The 15,049-nt window shown below is 45.2% G+C and overlaps 2 protein-coding genes across 4 annotated transcripts in view; one reads left to right on the forward strand and one right to left on the reverse strand.

Moving 5' to 3' along the window:
- CCDC158 (coiled-coil domain containing 158) overlaps positions 1–3,686 on the reverse strand; it is a 34,900-nt gene extending 31,214 nt beyond the window's left edge. The window contains 4 exon segments of the mRNA XM_039550456.1: positions 100–176; positions 504–831; positions 1,072–1,171; positions 3,467–3,686. Of these exon segments, the coding sequence (XP_039406390.1) occupies positions 100–176; positions 504–831; positions 1,072–1,112 (446 nt within the window). The 5' untranslated portion in view covers positions 1,113–1,171; positions 3,467–3,686.
- A 1,526-nt stretch (positions 3,687–5,212) lies between these two features.
- SHROOM3 (shroom family member 3) overlaps positions 5,213–15,049 on the forward strand; it is a 116,454-nt gene continuing 106,617 nt past the window's right edge. The window contains exons 1-2 of one of the 3 annotated variants that reach the window (XM_039550449.1): positions 5,213–5,425; positions 8,658–8,924. In XM_039550449.1, coding sequence (XP_039406383.1) covers positions 8,760–8,924 — 165 coding nt within the window. In that variant the 5' untranslated portion in view covers positions 5,213–5,425; positions 8,658–8,759. Of the gene's footprint in view, positions 5,426–8,256; positions 8,925–15,049 lie in introns of those variants that run through there. The other 2 variants (XM_039550451.1, XM_039550450.1) reach the window with 2 other exon arrangements.

The raw sequence follows: 15,049 nt of genomic DNA on the forward strand, positions 1-15,049 counted from the left end.
CCCACCCCAAATACCATCATCATCATAAAGGAATTCTCTGTGGAGCACGTGAAAAGTGTCTGGTTACGCTTTATGAACGAAAAAGCAGAGAACAGGTACCTAATTTGATGTCGCTGGAGCACAAGTTCTCTTCGGGTCTGTGAATCTTTGGTCAGTGACTGAAGTTCTTCTTCCACCTATTGTGAGCAGATAACAGTGTCACCCCTGAAGGAAAGGCAGTCTGAAGAGCAGATTCTAAAGTGTCATTTCCTCCCTTTTGGTTCCACCTTGAGCTGTGGAAATGTGGTAAATCCCAGCAGTAAACCCAGTCCTAGGTGGGACCACTGTAAAAGGCTGGTGTGCCAGCACCTGCCACCTTCACTGCAAAGTGGCATTTGCACCTCTTTATGCCATAACCCTTTCCCTAGGCCAGGTTAGAAGGGGGCTCATGGAGTTTTTGAAGATATTTCCTAAAAACCAGAACACAGAGCATCAGAAGGAAAATTAGGACTTTGTTCACGTACCAGGACCACCCTTTCTTTGAGGTGTGACACCTCTGAGTCCAAATCCCGCAAGACATCACGAAATGCCGTGCTCAGGCTGTGGATGAGCAGGCTGGTCACGTCCTCATGCTCACAGAGCTTCCTGCCCATGCTGTCTTTGCAGTCCATTAGGATGCCACGTGATTCCAGAAGTAATTCCTCAAGGCTGTGGACCACCTTTGTCAGGTGCTCATTTTGGCTGCCAGCCTCCCTCAGTGCCTCGTCCTGCTGCTGGCTGGCAGCTTCCAGCTCTCCAGCAGTACTTTTTAACTGTGTTTTTACATTCTCTTGGCTCTGAGACTCCTATTGTCTGAATTAGGAAACAAAAATAAAATAATTTAGAGAATGGGATTCACATGGAGCTCTATTCTCATAGGTATAATACTTGAGTTCATTAACTGCTGGTTTTTACAACTAAATAATGAGTTGTTTTCCAAACCAGGAGTGCTAGTGTTATTCCTGGAGGGAAGCTGCTCTCTGAGGAAGCTTGTTGTGCCTCTCAAAGCTCATACAGATACTCTGCATGATACATCTGTCTTGGCCCTCATACCTGCTCTCCTGAAGTGCATCTCTTTCCAACTGCATTTGCATCAGTTTGCTCTGCCAGTCAGGCTTAAATGGATTTCCTGTTGCTCACATAGCTCAGTGGTCTAAAGGAGAAAAAACAAACAAAAAACCAAACAAGTGAAACCAACCAAAATACTGATGACATGACCTAAATAAAAAAGAGGCTGCTCAAAATAGTGCTGGTGAAACTATCAAAAGACTCAGCAGTGACAAGGACCCATCTATATTCAAGAAACTGCCCCAAAATTCAACTCACTTCATGCAGCCTTTTCTGCACTTCTCCACCTTCCTGAGAGAAATTGTAGAATAAGAGGAGAGTTTGGTTATAGAAAACCTTGAGCACAGAAGGAAGGAAACTTGAGCCAATCCACGCTGTCTTATTTTATTGGAATTGATCAAGCAATGGATTGATTATTTGCTCCATTCCTGAGGGGGTGGTGTTAGTTTGAATCAACAGCCTGAGTGAATCAGTAAATTAAATCTCAGTTTGCCATCAGTTTTCAAACTTATTAATGACCCTTCTGTGGGAGAAACTTTCAAATATTAGATATACAATGAGAAAGGAGGGGGAAAAAAAAGAGAGGGGAAAAAAAAGAGAGGGGAAAAAAGAGAGGGAAAAAAGAGAGGGGAAAAAAAAGAGGAAAAAAAAAGAGGAAAAAAAAAAGAGGAAAAAAAAAGAGGAAAAAAAAAGAGGAAAAAAAAAGAGGAAAAAAAAAGAGGAAAAAAAAAGAGGAAAAAAAAGGAGGAAAAATCTATTACTCAGTGGCAGTTTTAAACCAGATGGTATCGATAGGTTTCCTATTTAGGTTATTTGGATTTTCCTGGGTGACTGGTCCTCTGGAGCACTTGTGACCACACCGCAGGCCAGGAGGCAGTTCCAGCAGCACCTTCCATAGCTGGGTAACTTACTCCCTTCAACAAACCCTCTGCCTGGCACAGCCGCGCCGTGGGTGCTTCCTGTGAGCACATGAGGGAGAAAAGCGGAGCCCTTGGTCCCAGAGCCCAACCCTGAGGAGCCAGAAACGCGAGGAGGAAAAACCCCTCAGCCTTTCTTCCATCGCAGGCACTGGGGGGCCGAGGCGCCGCCGGGCCCCGTCCCTTTCCCGCCATCCCTCTGCTTCCCGCCGCGGGCAGCGGGGGACGCTCCGTCCCCTCAGCGCTCCGTGACACCGCGCTCCCGGCGCTTCCAGCTCCGCAGGGCGCTGCTGCCGACCCACCCCGAGGTGGGAAGAGCCGCCAGGCTCCTCCGCCTGCTCCCCCGCGGGAAGGAGCCATCCCGAGCCGCCAGCTGCTCCTGCAAGATCCGATCGCTCCACCGGGAATTGCGGCGCCGAGCCCCTCGGCCCTAACATGGCCGCCGCCCCCTCACGGCGGGGGCACCATTTTGTGGTGTGGGGTCCCCGGTGGTTTAGCGATGCCGTGCTTGAGGCTGGAGATCAAAATCCTCTCGCACGGGGGTAGGGAAGGGTCTGGATCCTTTTCCATGTGGTATTTGGCCAGGAAGGTGGCACATTTTGGAGGGATGAGCTGACTGAAGGTAGAAGTCGGGGTGAGGGGACTTCCTCCCGCCAAAGAAAAGCCCAGAGGGTCAAAAGCAGCTTGCCCTAAATCCAGTTCAGTACTAAAAACTGGAATATTTTTGTTTTTACACCAATCTTGTCAGAGAGGGCAAGCTTCTGTGTTCCCTGGTATTTTCAGGGGGAGGGTGCAGAGTCAAGAGGCAATTATTTCACTTCAGCAAAGGAAACTAACTACGTGTCTGACTGTCCCACTTTGGATCTCGATTTCAGGAATGAACACACAGGTGTCAATAGGCTGCCCCTCTTTTCAAGCTATCCAAAAGACCACCGTGATACAAATTTCCAGGAACAGATGTATGAACTGGGCCCAAAACAAAATCCTCAGAGAGCTGGAGAGATTAAGTCGGAGAGAACTCAAGAGACACACAGGTATGTTGATTTATTTAAATAGCTGGCTAAGATGAAAAACACATAACCATTCCTCAAGGGTACCACATAATTTTCGTCTACAAGAAAAAAACCCCATCCTCCTAGTGCTGAAAGGCACACAAAAGGAGAAAAGTGGTTTTTCATGGACTACTACAGCAAAGTAAGAATTAACCAGCTGAAAACAAACCTCAGGTCTCCATTCTTCTTGCTGCACTGCAAGCCCAGGGGGAAAACAGCCTGACGAAAGGACTTTTATTGCACCACCCAGAAGAGACAGCAGCAAAAAGACTTTTCTTATCCACAGGGATAAGAGGCAAATGAGTGTTTAGGTAAATACAATACCCGACAATATCGTGAAGCTTCACGATATCCTCAAGCGAGATTTAGTCCTCCAACAGTCTCAAGTGTTAACAAAGCATGAAAACTCACTTAGGAGGGGGCCAACACCTACCTCTGGCAGGCAGTGCTGGGCTTTGTTTCTCCTGGATTTTGGATAGGGCACTGAAGTTTTGCTCCTTACTGTGAGGCTGGGAAAGGAAGGGGACACTCATCACCTCGCATTCGCTCCTGATTTTTCCGTGCGGCGGGCTGGCAATCCAACTTCCCAAGCCCTGCTGGGAGCCACCTGCCCCTTACTCCAGCCCCTCTGCCTGATTCGGTAGCCTTGGGAACAAGCTCCTCCTTCTGGAGCCGATCATGTGCATGAGGGAGAGCCAATAAACGCCGCATCCAGGGTTTGATTTCTCCCCCAAAGGTCGTTCAAAGCCTGGCTTCAGCGGGAAACTTGATATGTTTTACCCATCGGGATCCTAGCAAGGTGCTTTTTGCAGAACACCACCTGCCCTGGCTGCAGGTGCCTTTTTTTGTCCCTTGTCTCCTGGCAGCCCAGGTCTGGAGCACTCAGCAGCCCCTGTCATTCCTGAAACAGCAGTTTCCTGGGGACAGAATAACTCTCTTAGGATCGAATTCCTGAGTAACTTTCCTCCTATTTGGGAATAGCTCTGAGAAGGTAGCGAGATGCAAATATAAAGTGCTTGTGTTTAAAATAATCCATTCCTCCCAGAGAGAACATGGCGAGCTGTGCAGGGGGATAGAGCTTCAGAGGAAGACACTGGAGTGATTTATGCCAGCAGAGACTCTACTCAAATACCTGGGCCGTACCCACCAGCCACTTCAGAGTTGGTTAAAGGCTCCAACAGTGGCTTGAACTGTTTAGTAATTGTCTTATTTGGGGTGGGAACACTGTGAGGTTGTGATGTTGCATTGTGATGACTCTTTTGATTCCTGGTTCCTGATTCAAAATCTGTTTTCAGCAGGGTGGTGACATCAGATAGGTGGAAATTCAGATGTGGAGGGAAAACCTGCAGTTCTGAGTTCAAATGCCCTGAATTCATGTTCTTCAGTTGTGGCAGCACTTGTGCTCTCCTTAGAGGGATGGATCCATTCCTCACCTTGGCGTGTTGCTTTTCAGTTTGCTTTGCTGCAACCCAGAGCAGCTCTGTGCCGGAGGCAATATTAAATGGAGAGTCTCTTTCATGTTCTCCAAAGAAAATTCTTTCTTTTCAGACTTCAAAGGCAAGTGTCTTTTCCAACACCAAAAGGATGCAGATTCATTGATTTCACAGGTTACTTCTGTTTCTCAGCTTTGTTTTTCCCTTTCACTCTGAGATCTCTGTTTCTTCTTTCCGTGTCTGATTTGTCACATTTTTACCTGAGGCCTATCCAGAAAAACTAGCTTATTCTGTGGTTTGGAAGGAAGATGAACTCAAATCCAACTGGGAGTCTGACTGGAGGTCAGCCTAGGAATTTTTCTCTAGAAACACCTTTTGAACATTAGTTGATGATTGCAAACCTTTTGATGCCATGCAGAGCCTCAACGTGTGTTCCTTCCTGTTGCTGTTTCTTTTAGATGCCGGACTGACAGTTTCCAGAGCTAAGGAGATGGATATGTTACAGTCAGCCCAAGCTGATTAGGGGTAAATATAGGAAAGCCCCATTTTTTATTTATTTGTTCCTGATTTTTTTATGCAATAAACCTTCAGGGGAATTGCTACCCCAAGAGGGAATGGTTAATTCCTGTAGGGGTCCTGAGCTGATCCAGGAGATCTGTGTCTTTTGACATTTGTGTTTTGTTCCATCCTACTGCAGATTTAGGTGAATGGCTTCAGGACTCCTGGGGAGAGGAAGAAGCTGGGCCCACTGGTGCCTGAAGGATGTCTATTATTTAAAATTCCTGACGCTCCTCGGCTTACACAGAGCCCTGTCTGGAAGAAAAAGAGAAGTTCTTCGGTGATAAAACCAGGGACCAAGGGAAAAGAAGCACTTCCTTCCTTTTTCAGCCTTCCCATGCTTTTTGTATGGCCATCAGCACATCACTCTTTGTGAAAGGTAGGAGGGCCCATATTTTTTGACAAAACTCTTTAGAGACAAATTGTGAATCTGCTTCCTCCAAACTTACAAGATAGAACTAAGCAGCAGGTAGATTTAAACTAAGCCTAGCGTTTAATTCTCCTGCCAAAAGGGCAGTAACAGGGTTACTGTTGTGTTACTGATGTGTACAAAATTTAGGAGCTGAATTTGCTGTCTTTGATTTATAGGTTTACCTTTAATATGACCTAATGACTTGCCAGCTCAGGGACCCAGGTACGATCAGTAACGCCACTCTGAATACTCAGGAAAGATTCCGCTTCATTTTTGAAAGGGAAAAGCATACAGTAAATGCCTGTTAACTAAGGAAATGTTTGCATTTAAATCGGTCAGCTTAAACTGTGACAATTTCTGGTTTCAGCAGACGGGGGCAGCGTTGCTCTGATGAATTTCATTTGCAGAAGGAATATTTGAAGGAATTTAGGAAAAGACAGAGCAGTTGCCAGCTGCCTTGATTGATGATAAATACAGGGTTTGATTGTGAACTCTGAAAAGTGAAATCAGTGGTAATTTTTCCTGCTTTAGCAGCGCAGTGCTCGATGAGGGAAAGGGTTCTGACATGACTGTTCCAAATTTATTTTGTCTTACACTGAAACTGTGCAAAACTTCAAATATATTATTCTGTGTGGAAAGCACTTTTCTGAGCCCGGGTCTCTTTTGTTGCATCCCAGCTAAGAGTATCTCAGCTCTGTCCTGAGAGGAACTCCTGTGTGGAACAGGAGCCCGCTGAGGAAGTAGCACAGGATTTGGCAGCCCTTTTTGGGTGATTGATCACACCATTTTCCTCAGCGGGTCGCGAGTCTCCAATACATGGAAACACCTGTATGTGACCTGTTTAGAGCTGGATTAACAGGATGAAAAAGTAGCAAATAGGGAGGTGGTTAGAGGAGAAAATTCTGTGCTTGCAATGGTGACAAATTTGATGGCACTTTGGGCAAAAATGATGTTCGCTTCAGCGCTGGAAATGAACCACAGTTCTAGAGGAGAAGTAAAACTGTCTCTCAGAAATATGTTGATGACTTTTAATCATCAGATGCAGCAGGCACCATGAGAAATACGGCTCTCACTGGAAATCTGGTGTCCACAGACAGGTGTGGTGACAAATGTTTTGTATGGGGGATGGATGTAATCCAAAGAACTGCTTCGGCTTGTTGACAGGCTGGTGTGTCCTTACACAGCCTTAACTAGTCCTGCTGGCTATGGATAGGAGGAGGCATGGCCCCGAGAGAGCTCCCGGAGCCTTTGCCTGTCCCTGGAAGGGCTGTGCAGAGGATGGAAATGAATTGCTCTTTGTGGTGGCTTGGAGTGAGGGTTTTTACGCTGAAACATTAGGAGTGCAAAACCTCAGAAATCTGATTTGAGTCAGTGAAAGGGTGAGTTCTGGATAATAGCAGTCCGTGAGCCTGACCAGGATGTGAGGCTAATGAAAACTCAGCCCCTGGGAGGGCAGCTGAGGGGGCAAAGCTCAGCATAAGCAAGGATTGAGGACTCATCTACCATGAAAAATGAAGCGAGGGGCCTCTTTTCTGCATTTCTCTCCATGGCTGTTGTGAATGAGACCTGGGACACATGGGGCAAGTAGAAGGCTCTGGGAACTTGTAACATCTTAAAGAGAATGGAATGGGAATGGGGTGGCATGGACAAATGCATGGATTCCTGGGTTTAGAGTCCCAGCTCCAAAGCTTTTCCCCCACAGTTCATTAAGGTTTTGTTAACATAAGGTCCTGACAGCTTGCAAAACCCGAAGAAGAAATAATGCGCATCGCAGGCATCGTAAGATCGAAAGCTGGGGGTGTCTTAGAGGCAGAGACATCACTATGTGTTTCCTCAGCTATGCCAACAGGAAGGGCAGTGGGCTCTGGTCTCCTCTCTCTATTGTCCCATTTGAGATCCAGTTAAAAATCAGGAAAGGTTTTGCATGCCTTCAGTGACACATGCTGTCATATCTGCTAAGTGATGAACCAAGTCCCTAAGCCTACATGCACATATGAAAGGGCAGATGCACCCACATCCACATGTTCTACACTGGGCAACTACCTACATTAATAAAAGTATCCTAAGTTTTTGGTGTTATTTCTTATTCCATATATTTGGAAAGCATTGGCCTTTTCTGGCAATGTAAATGGGGAAAAGAAATATGTCCAGGGAAACTGGTAGGCTCCGTGCAGAGGAAAGGCACTTTATGAGAGCAGAATTATTAGCAGTGCTCCACTGAGCTGATTTGGAACAGGTCCATTGTGTTTTCAGCAACTGGCAGTTTGGATTGTTACAATTCCTTGGCAAGGACAATAGAAAGATGGTGGTTTCCGGGGCCATAGTAAAAGGGTGAGCCCCAGCTTTTGCACATTGCATTTTATAATTGCATGCTTGATGTGCACAATTGGGCAGCACTGCCTTACTTGCCTTAATCCATCTCTCTCTCTCTCTCTCTCTCTCCCCCTCAGTTCCTCACCCTCCCTCAGAGCAGCAGTAGCTGCTGCAGCTCTGGCAGCTCATCGGGGAGAGCACCGAAAATGAAAAGAGTTCAGTTATCGCCTTAACATTTTTCCCAGAGGATTCATTTCACCTGCTTCTCCGGTTTTCCCAATAGCTTTTTATTTCACTTTTTAATCCAATAAGTATGGAGTTATTTCACATTTTAAACCCCTCTAAAGGGTTTTAGGAATGGACTTTCTCTCTTCTCCTCCCCCAGCCTTTTTTTTTTTTTTTTTGACAAGTCAGAAAATTGTGAAGTAAGCGAACAGAGTAACTGAGAGCTGGGAGGGAGAAGACGCTTCCATTCTTTTAGTGCAGTGGGCTGAGGCAAAAAGGCCATTGTAATGGTAAATCGCATGCAGAAAGGAAGAAAAGACTGATAATCAATCACAAATGAAGCATTCGTTTGGATTTTGGCAATTTGCTGGCCAGGAGCTTTTAAATCTATAAACTTTTTCTTTTCTTTTTTTTTTTTTCCCTTTCTTTGGCCCCATATTTAAAAGCACAGTTTGCTGAAGACTGGAAGAGAAATCTTTACCAAGCTCTCATGCCCAGAGTACCTGGGAGTGGGAAGTGTTCCGTGCTGAAACGCCAGTAAAATCCTGACGGAGAAGCAGTGTGGTGAAATGTTGATGGGGATGTTTTTAAACCATCACCTTGGACTCTGGCTTTGAAGAAGAACTTTCCACCTCAGGCTCTTCTTCTTTCTCATATTCAGGGATGACTTCTGCTGGGCTTCTGGGGACTTTGATTTCCGACCTGGTCGCTCTGTGACTGCCTGCGTGGGTTTTGTGTTTGCCTGAGTATGTGATGAGGACAGATGAGGATGTTAGACAACATTAACACGAGCATATCACCTTCAGAGTGCAGCATCACCCACAAGGGAAGATACATCTACCTGGAGGCACTGCTGCACGGAGGTGCTCCATGGGGATTCACGCTGAAGGGCGGGCTGGAGCATGGAGAGCCATTAATCATCTCAAAGGTACTTTTCTCATTTTCTATGCCACACAAGCAACATGGGAGTGGTGCCCGACTCAAAGGGCAAGAGTTGTAGAAGTACCACTGAAATGTTATAATTGACGTTGTATTTGGCTTGGGTTTTAAGTGTTGGGCACCTGTTCAAGTCAGCAGGTTTGCTCAGGAGCTGCGTATTTGAGAAACACAGGAGAGCTCTCGGCATTGTTTAACTATCCAAGTGCAGGTTTTGTCCCACAGGAAGTATTGTGGCTTGCTGAAACTGGCTGTATTTATTTCACTGCTATGAATGGGAGGGAGTAGGGGACTCTCATGAAGTGATCTGGTGTCATGAAGTCGTGGCAAATCTGAGCATGGTCAGTAATCCATCCCCACCACTCCTGAGGTGAGAACAAAGTGAGTGCTTTCAGTCACACGGTGGAATGTTGGCTAATTAGGAGTGTGCATGTGGAACAGTGCAATAAGTACTTGCACCTATTTGATAAGTGTATGTATTGTGCTGTGTTAGTGGTTTGCTCACCCTGTGTACTCTGTACTTACTAAATATCTGTTAAGTATGGTACGCCTTCAAGATTTTTATTATTTAACAATTGGGTATTCTCAACAGGCAACTAGTGGCATAGCTCACAAAGATATTTTGAGGGGAAAAAATGGGAGAAGGAATTCCTCATTCTCATCAGAACCAGTCTGTTACAAGTACCCAGGTACCTCAAGATGCAGGTGCTGAAGACAACGGATTTTCAAAAGCATCACCTTAAATCTGTGAATATCTAAAATAGGTTTGACCTATGGCCCTAAAACTGTTCTGAAAATAGGATATAGGTAATTCTGAAATTTTACCTCTAGTGGGTCTGAACCATATTTGTCTCGTGTCATCAGCCTGGTGCATTCTGTGTGTTTATAGCATGTATGTCGAGCTCCCAGGTGCACAGAGGGATATATGTCCAATCTTACTCCCTCCTGCAAACTGGAATGTATGTGGGGAATTCAGTGGATCAGAACCAGCAGCAGCTAAAAGAAAATGCTGATACTCAGAATCAATGTTGTTCAAATCCTTTGCATTTTCAAATCCCGTTGCAATTCCATGTGCAAACACATTCACATGAAGGCTGTCAGTCACTGAAGTAAATTAGTTGTGATTAGTGCATTTACATGTTGAAAGTAAAAAAACAGGGGAACTCCCATAAAAGTCCTTTCATCATAAAGGGGTTTTAGAAATTTCACACAATCATCTTTCTTGCAGGACCTTCTTGGAGACAGTTTGGCATAGCCTCAGACAGCAAAAGTAGCCTCACTGAAATGGTGTTACAATTTTTCTTTTATAAACATTTGGGACTAACACAGGCTGTTCACTGTTCCTGGCAGTGTTCTGCAGTTGTGAGGAAAGAGTTTCTTTTTGCTTTCACATTCTTCTGTGATGTAAAAATTACCCCCCTGCCTTTTTTTTTTCTTTTCCTTTTTTCTTTTTTTTTTTTTTTTTTTTTTTTTAATTGGGGGCAGGGAGACAGAGAGGATGGGAGATGGCTCTGGCTGCTGAACATTAATTAATCTATGGGATTTGGTTTCCACAACAACCAGGCCCCTTAATGTCAAACATGCCTGGAGTGTGCGTAGTGCCACTGGGAGCTGTATGACTTGTGCCTGCCTTTCCTGAAACAACACCCCAAAAATGTGCTGGGTTTTATTTTTGGTTGGGTTTTGCCTTTTTTCTCCTTGTAGTCCCTGCTTGGTTTGTGCTGTCAGTGTCAGCGTTTCAGTGTTTTGCTCATGCATGGGTGATGCAGAGCTGGAGAATGGCTGCATGTGAAAGCTCTGCTTTCTGGAATTCAGGCAGCTCCCGTTTCCTGGTTTCCAGTTTCAACTGAGAAATTCCTCTTGTGCTTCAATTCACTATGTGCTCTTCAGAATTAATTGCATATTAATCATTTAGCTAATTCAGGATTCCTCGCCTGATTGTACTGTGAAGTAATGAGGAACTGTGGGGAAATGATGAATTATGTTGCAGGTCTAATTCTGTACAAGAGTGCTTGGTGAATCATATTAAGTTTTGGGTTGAAAGGGACCATTAAAGATGCAGGCATGCACTGGGAGTGATCCAGCAGCAGTTCTAAATAATACTAAATATAAATACCAGAAAATGTGGACGTCAGCTTTTAATTTCTGATTTTTCATAATTAAGAAATTTTATTTCTGTTTTGGCTCCCTGTTCTGTTGGCAAATAATGATATTTATGTCCTCCTACCTGTCTGTTTGCACTGACAGAGTGGTGTTAAATGGCCTTAGAGTAAACAAAAGTGGACATTTCAGCAAATATCTAAGCTGGTGCCCATGACTGCTTGCAATGTGACAAAGTAACACTGATGTATTGTTCTGGAATAGTAGAGAGATGAGAGGTAAGAGATCTGTGTGAATACAATAGCTCTTTCTAGCCATCAGGAACTGCTGGGGGCCCAGAGTACTGCTGTGTCTCAGCTTCCAACCAAAGGCTGTAATGGAAGTTCAAAACCAAGAGGAGTGAATTTACAGAAGGCCCACGTGCAGAAAACCTGCTTCTCACAGCCCTGGGCAGCCCTTGGGAAAGACACGTTCCTCTACCAGTAACATGCCAAGAATGTACCCAAAAGTGAGGGAAGCAACAGTTGGGAGTAGAAGTGCAAAAAGCAGACCTGTATTCTCAGCTGGTAGAACGTGCTGGTTTAGAGAGGCAGCTACCAGAGCTGTGGTATCCTTTCAGTGTATTTTTTTAGCATTGCCTTCAAAATAAGAACAAATAAGAATTTGCTGCCTTTCAGTCAGATTCCCTTTGCTGTACAGACCTACAGGCTGATTTGGAGGGGGGGTGGTGGTTGAGTGCAGAGATGGGCAAACTTCCAGTTAAAAACAGTAGTAAAGCTTTGCTGACTCAGCCACGGTGCTCAGTGCATCATGCAACCCAGCCTAACTCAACTTGTCAGAAATGTTGGGTGTGCAGCTAACGTGAATTTGCATAGCTAAAACACACAGATTCTTTATGCTAATGCTGCTCTCTTTTCCCCTGTGGAAAGACAGCCCTGTATTGAAACAGTTTCATGGCAGCTGATTCAAAGTCCTCAAGGCAGGTCTATTCCTCATTTATTTTGCTGGAGGTGAGAGCAGACCATAAATTTGTTACATCTGACTCATATTTTTCCCTGAGGCAAGCCTGAGAATAAAGCTTTGTGGAATCCTCCCAGCATCTGTTTTTGTTGTACCAGCAGTAAGGGAATGGAAGGATGGGCAAAAGGTAGTCAGTTGCACGTTCCCTTTCTGCTGCACCTCAAGGAAATGTCCAAAACTCAACACCTAAAGAAGCACCAGAATGTCCCTGGGTAGCAGTGGGACAGTGCCCAAACAGAGGCAAACTAACACCGTGTATTTTCCCTTTTGTATTGATTCCATGGTATGAGACATTGTCAATGACGTTGTCAAGTAGTCCTTTGGCAAGAAGATTCTAAAGTTTTTAATTACTTCCCTTTTTTAAAAAAAAAGTGACAGTTGCTTGTTTTGTTTTTAGTGTTCAAACACGTTTGTGCTTAAAAAGTAACTCAGTGTCCTTGATGTGTCACTAGGGCTTCAAAATGAGAAGTCTGATTCCCTGAAGTGACATCCACTCCTCTGTTTCCAGACCTTGGGTCCTACAGTTGAATTTCTGATTTTTTATTCTACCTGTTTAGTAATTTAGAACCCTGTAATTTTGGCCCAGATTTGGGGATATTTGCTCACAGTGGAAATTTCATTAAACAAGGGGTTTCTTCATCTGGAAATAGAACTTCAATGACAAATGCCAAAGCCATTGCAGGTGATACCAAATGTTTAATTAGAATGCAATATCCTGTGGCCTCAAAATCATGATAATGCCCAGAAGTAAGCCCAGATTTCTATTTCCAAATTACTTTCTTGGCTCACCCTTAGCTGTAAGATCAAAAATGTAAAAATGAAAGCCCTGACTGTTCTAAGCAGTAAAGGCAAAGTGGTAACAGAAGGGTTCATTCCCTCTCAATTTTCTCTAAGAATTTTTAACCTAAAGTGATTAAGGTTAATCAATCTCAACCATTTTGGAGCCAGGAGAGATATTTCTGTGGCGTGTTTCTCCTTGCTACACAAGCCTTTGGAATAGTTGTGGCTGTTGTAGGCCTCTGAAATGCCCTTTTATTTTGAGCTCTGTGTTGACCATACTAACAAAGGAGTTGTTTCTCTTGCCTAGGAATTAAAGCATCCAAAGCGTTCTCCCTTGGATAGTGGCCGTGTGGGAACACTTTTCACATGCTGTGCTGGAGTTCATGGGTTCCCTTCACTCAAAAGGGCAGGTCGTTTGCAGGGACCTCATGCCAAAAGCATGACACAAACGCTGAGATTTACCTCTCAGCAGGGATGTAGGGGGCAATAAAAGTTTCATAATAATGGGAATAGCTGGGGAGAGAGCCTGAGAAATAATCCGGAATTCTTGTAAGGTGTTTAAACCTTGTCCGGAGCCCGATCCAAGCTCTGATGCAGTGAACAGCCGTCAGTGCTTGCAGGAGCTGGACCCAGCTGCCTTCACAAGGCTCCCCTGCCTGTGCTACTTCTCTGATGGTTTTGGTTGAGAGAGCTCGTAGAGCACTTAGTGACGTGCAGTGAGAATTGTTCCACCATTCTTGACAAAACAAAACTCAAAAGGCCATTCCATACCCAGCTGGTCCCCAGACCCTTATCCCTGTCTCTGATCCAAGCACTGGGAATCCCAGTACCAGGAGCTTTCCCTGCTTGAATGCCCAGAGTCCCTATAAACAAAATAAAATTATCTTACGCACTGACAGGCAAAGTTTCTTTGCATCTGTTCCCTGTATCCCTTGGTGCAACAAGTGACAATTTAGGAACTGTTACCCTTTTTGTAGGGCTGCAGGCACAAAACCCATGGCCACTGCTCACATTAGGGAGGCTTCTCTGAAGCTGGCAGAGTCATGAGAGGCTTGTTGGCCCAGGCACTAGGACATGAAACTCAGCCAGAGGCACGGTGACGTCTTCTGTGATGTTTTCTTAAAATTTATTTCTATTTTTTCTTTGGACATTTCCACCCTTGTTCTTGCCTATATGGACTTGATTTTTCTCCTTGCTGCTGAAGAAAAGCTTGGGGCCTGGGTTGTTAACGTTTAAAAAACCCACTCCTTCTCACCCGTTATCTTCCAATATTCTGCAAGTGGGCTGGTGATGGTAAGGGGTTCATGGTGCAAAATCATCTGCTGGCACATCTGACTCTTGTTGCAAGAGTGCAGTGGTGCACAAAGCAGATGCCTGATCCCAGATATCAAGGAAATCTGGATACTGCAGACTGGCAACTGCCACTGTAATTGTTACAGGGAGCAGGAGGCAGTCCCTCACCACTCTTCCTGGTTTCTCAGGGCTCACATTAGGGGCTCTCCAAAGACTGCTGATGCCAGCACAAGGGACAGGATCGCCTACCTTTTCTTAAAGCGAGGGAGTTGCTGGATGAAAAGGCTTCTATTGTCAGCCCCTCCATTAGGCTGCCCGAGCGTTCTCCAGCACAAAAAGACTTCTGTTCACTTTCACAGCACTGAATTAGCAACCGCAGGCAAACCCAGTGTGCCTGACGTGAGCAGGGCCTGGTGGGCACTGCTGCTGCTCCAGCAAGGTCAGGGGCAGCTCTTCAGACTGCTGAAAGAACAGTACTAGCTGTGCTGTGATGCATCACAGGGAGCCTGGCTACAGGGAATACCTTGCTTGTCCCAAGCTATGATTCCCGAGAGGCGCGGACTACTCCATTATAAACGTGCCCGTGGAAGGAAATGATGAAAAAAACTGTCTCTCTGTGCTGAGAAGGAGTGGGGATGGTGTCTGCTGGGTGTGGGTGTCCAGTTGACCAGTCATGCTTTAGAGTTTCCTCCTTAGCAGAGGTCAGCCCAAGCAGTGAAGTTTTGGCCCAAATCCCCAGAGACAGCTGCCCTGAACGATCAGGTCTCCACCCCTCATTGCAGCCACATGAGTTATGGAGTGTCATATCCTTCAAAGTCACAGAAAGGTATAAGAGAAGAAATATTTTCTTGTCAGGACAGAGAGGAATCCTATGTGATTAAACACAAGATGTATTGCTTAGGGTCAAGAAATGAAACCTTGGTA

This window comes from Corvus cornix, chromosome 4 (genome assembly GCF_000738735.6).
Source record: "Corvus cornix cornix isolate S_Up_H32 chromosome 4, ASM73873v5, whole genome shotgun sequence".
Lineage (NCBI taxonomy): Eukaryota > Metazoa > Chordata > Aves > Passeriformes > Corvidae > Corvus > Corvus cornix.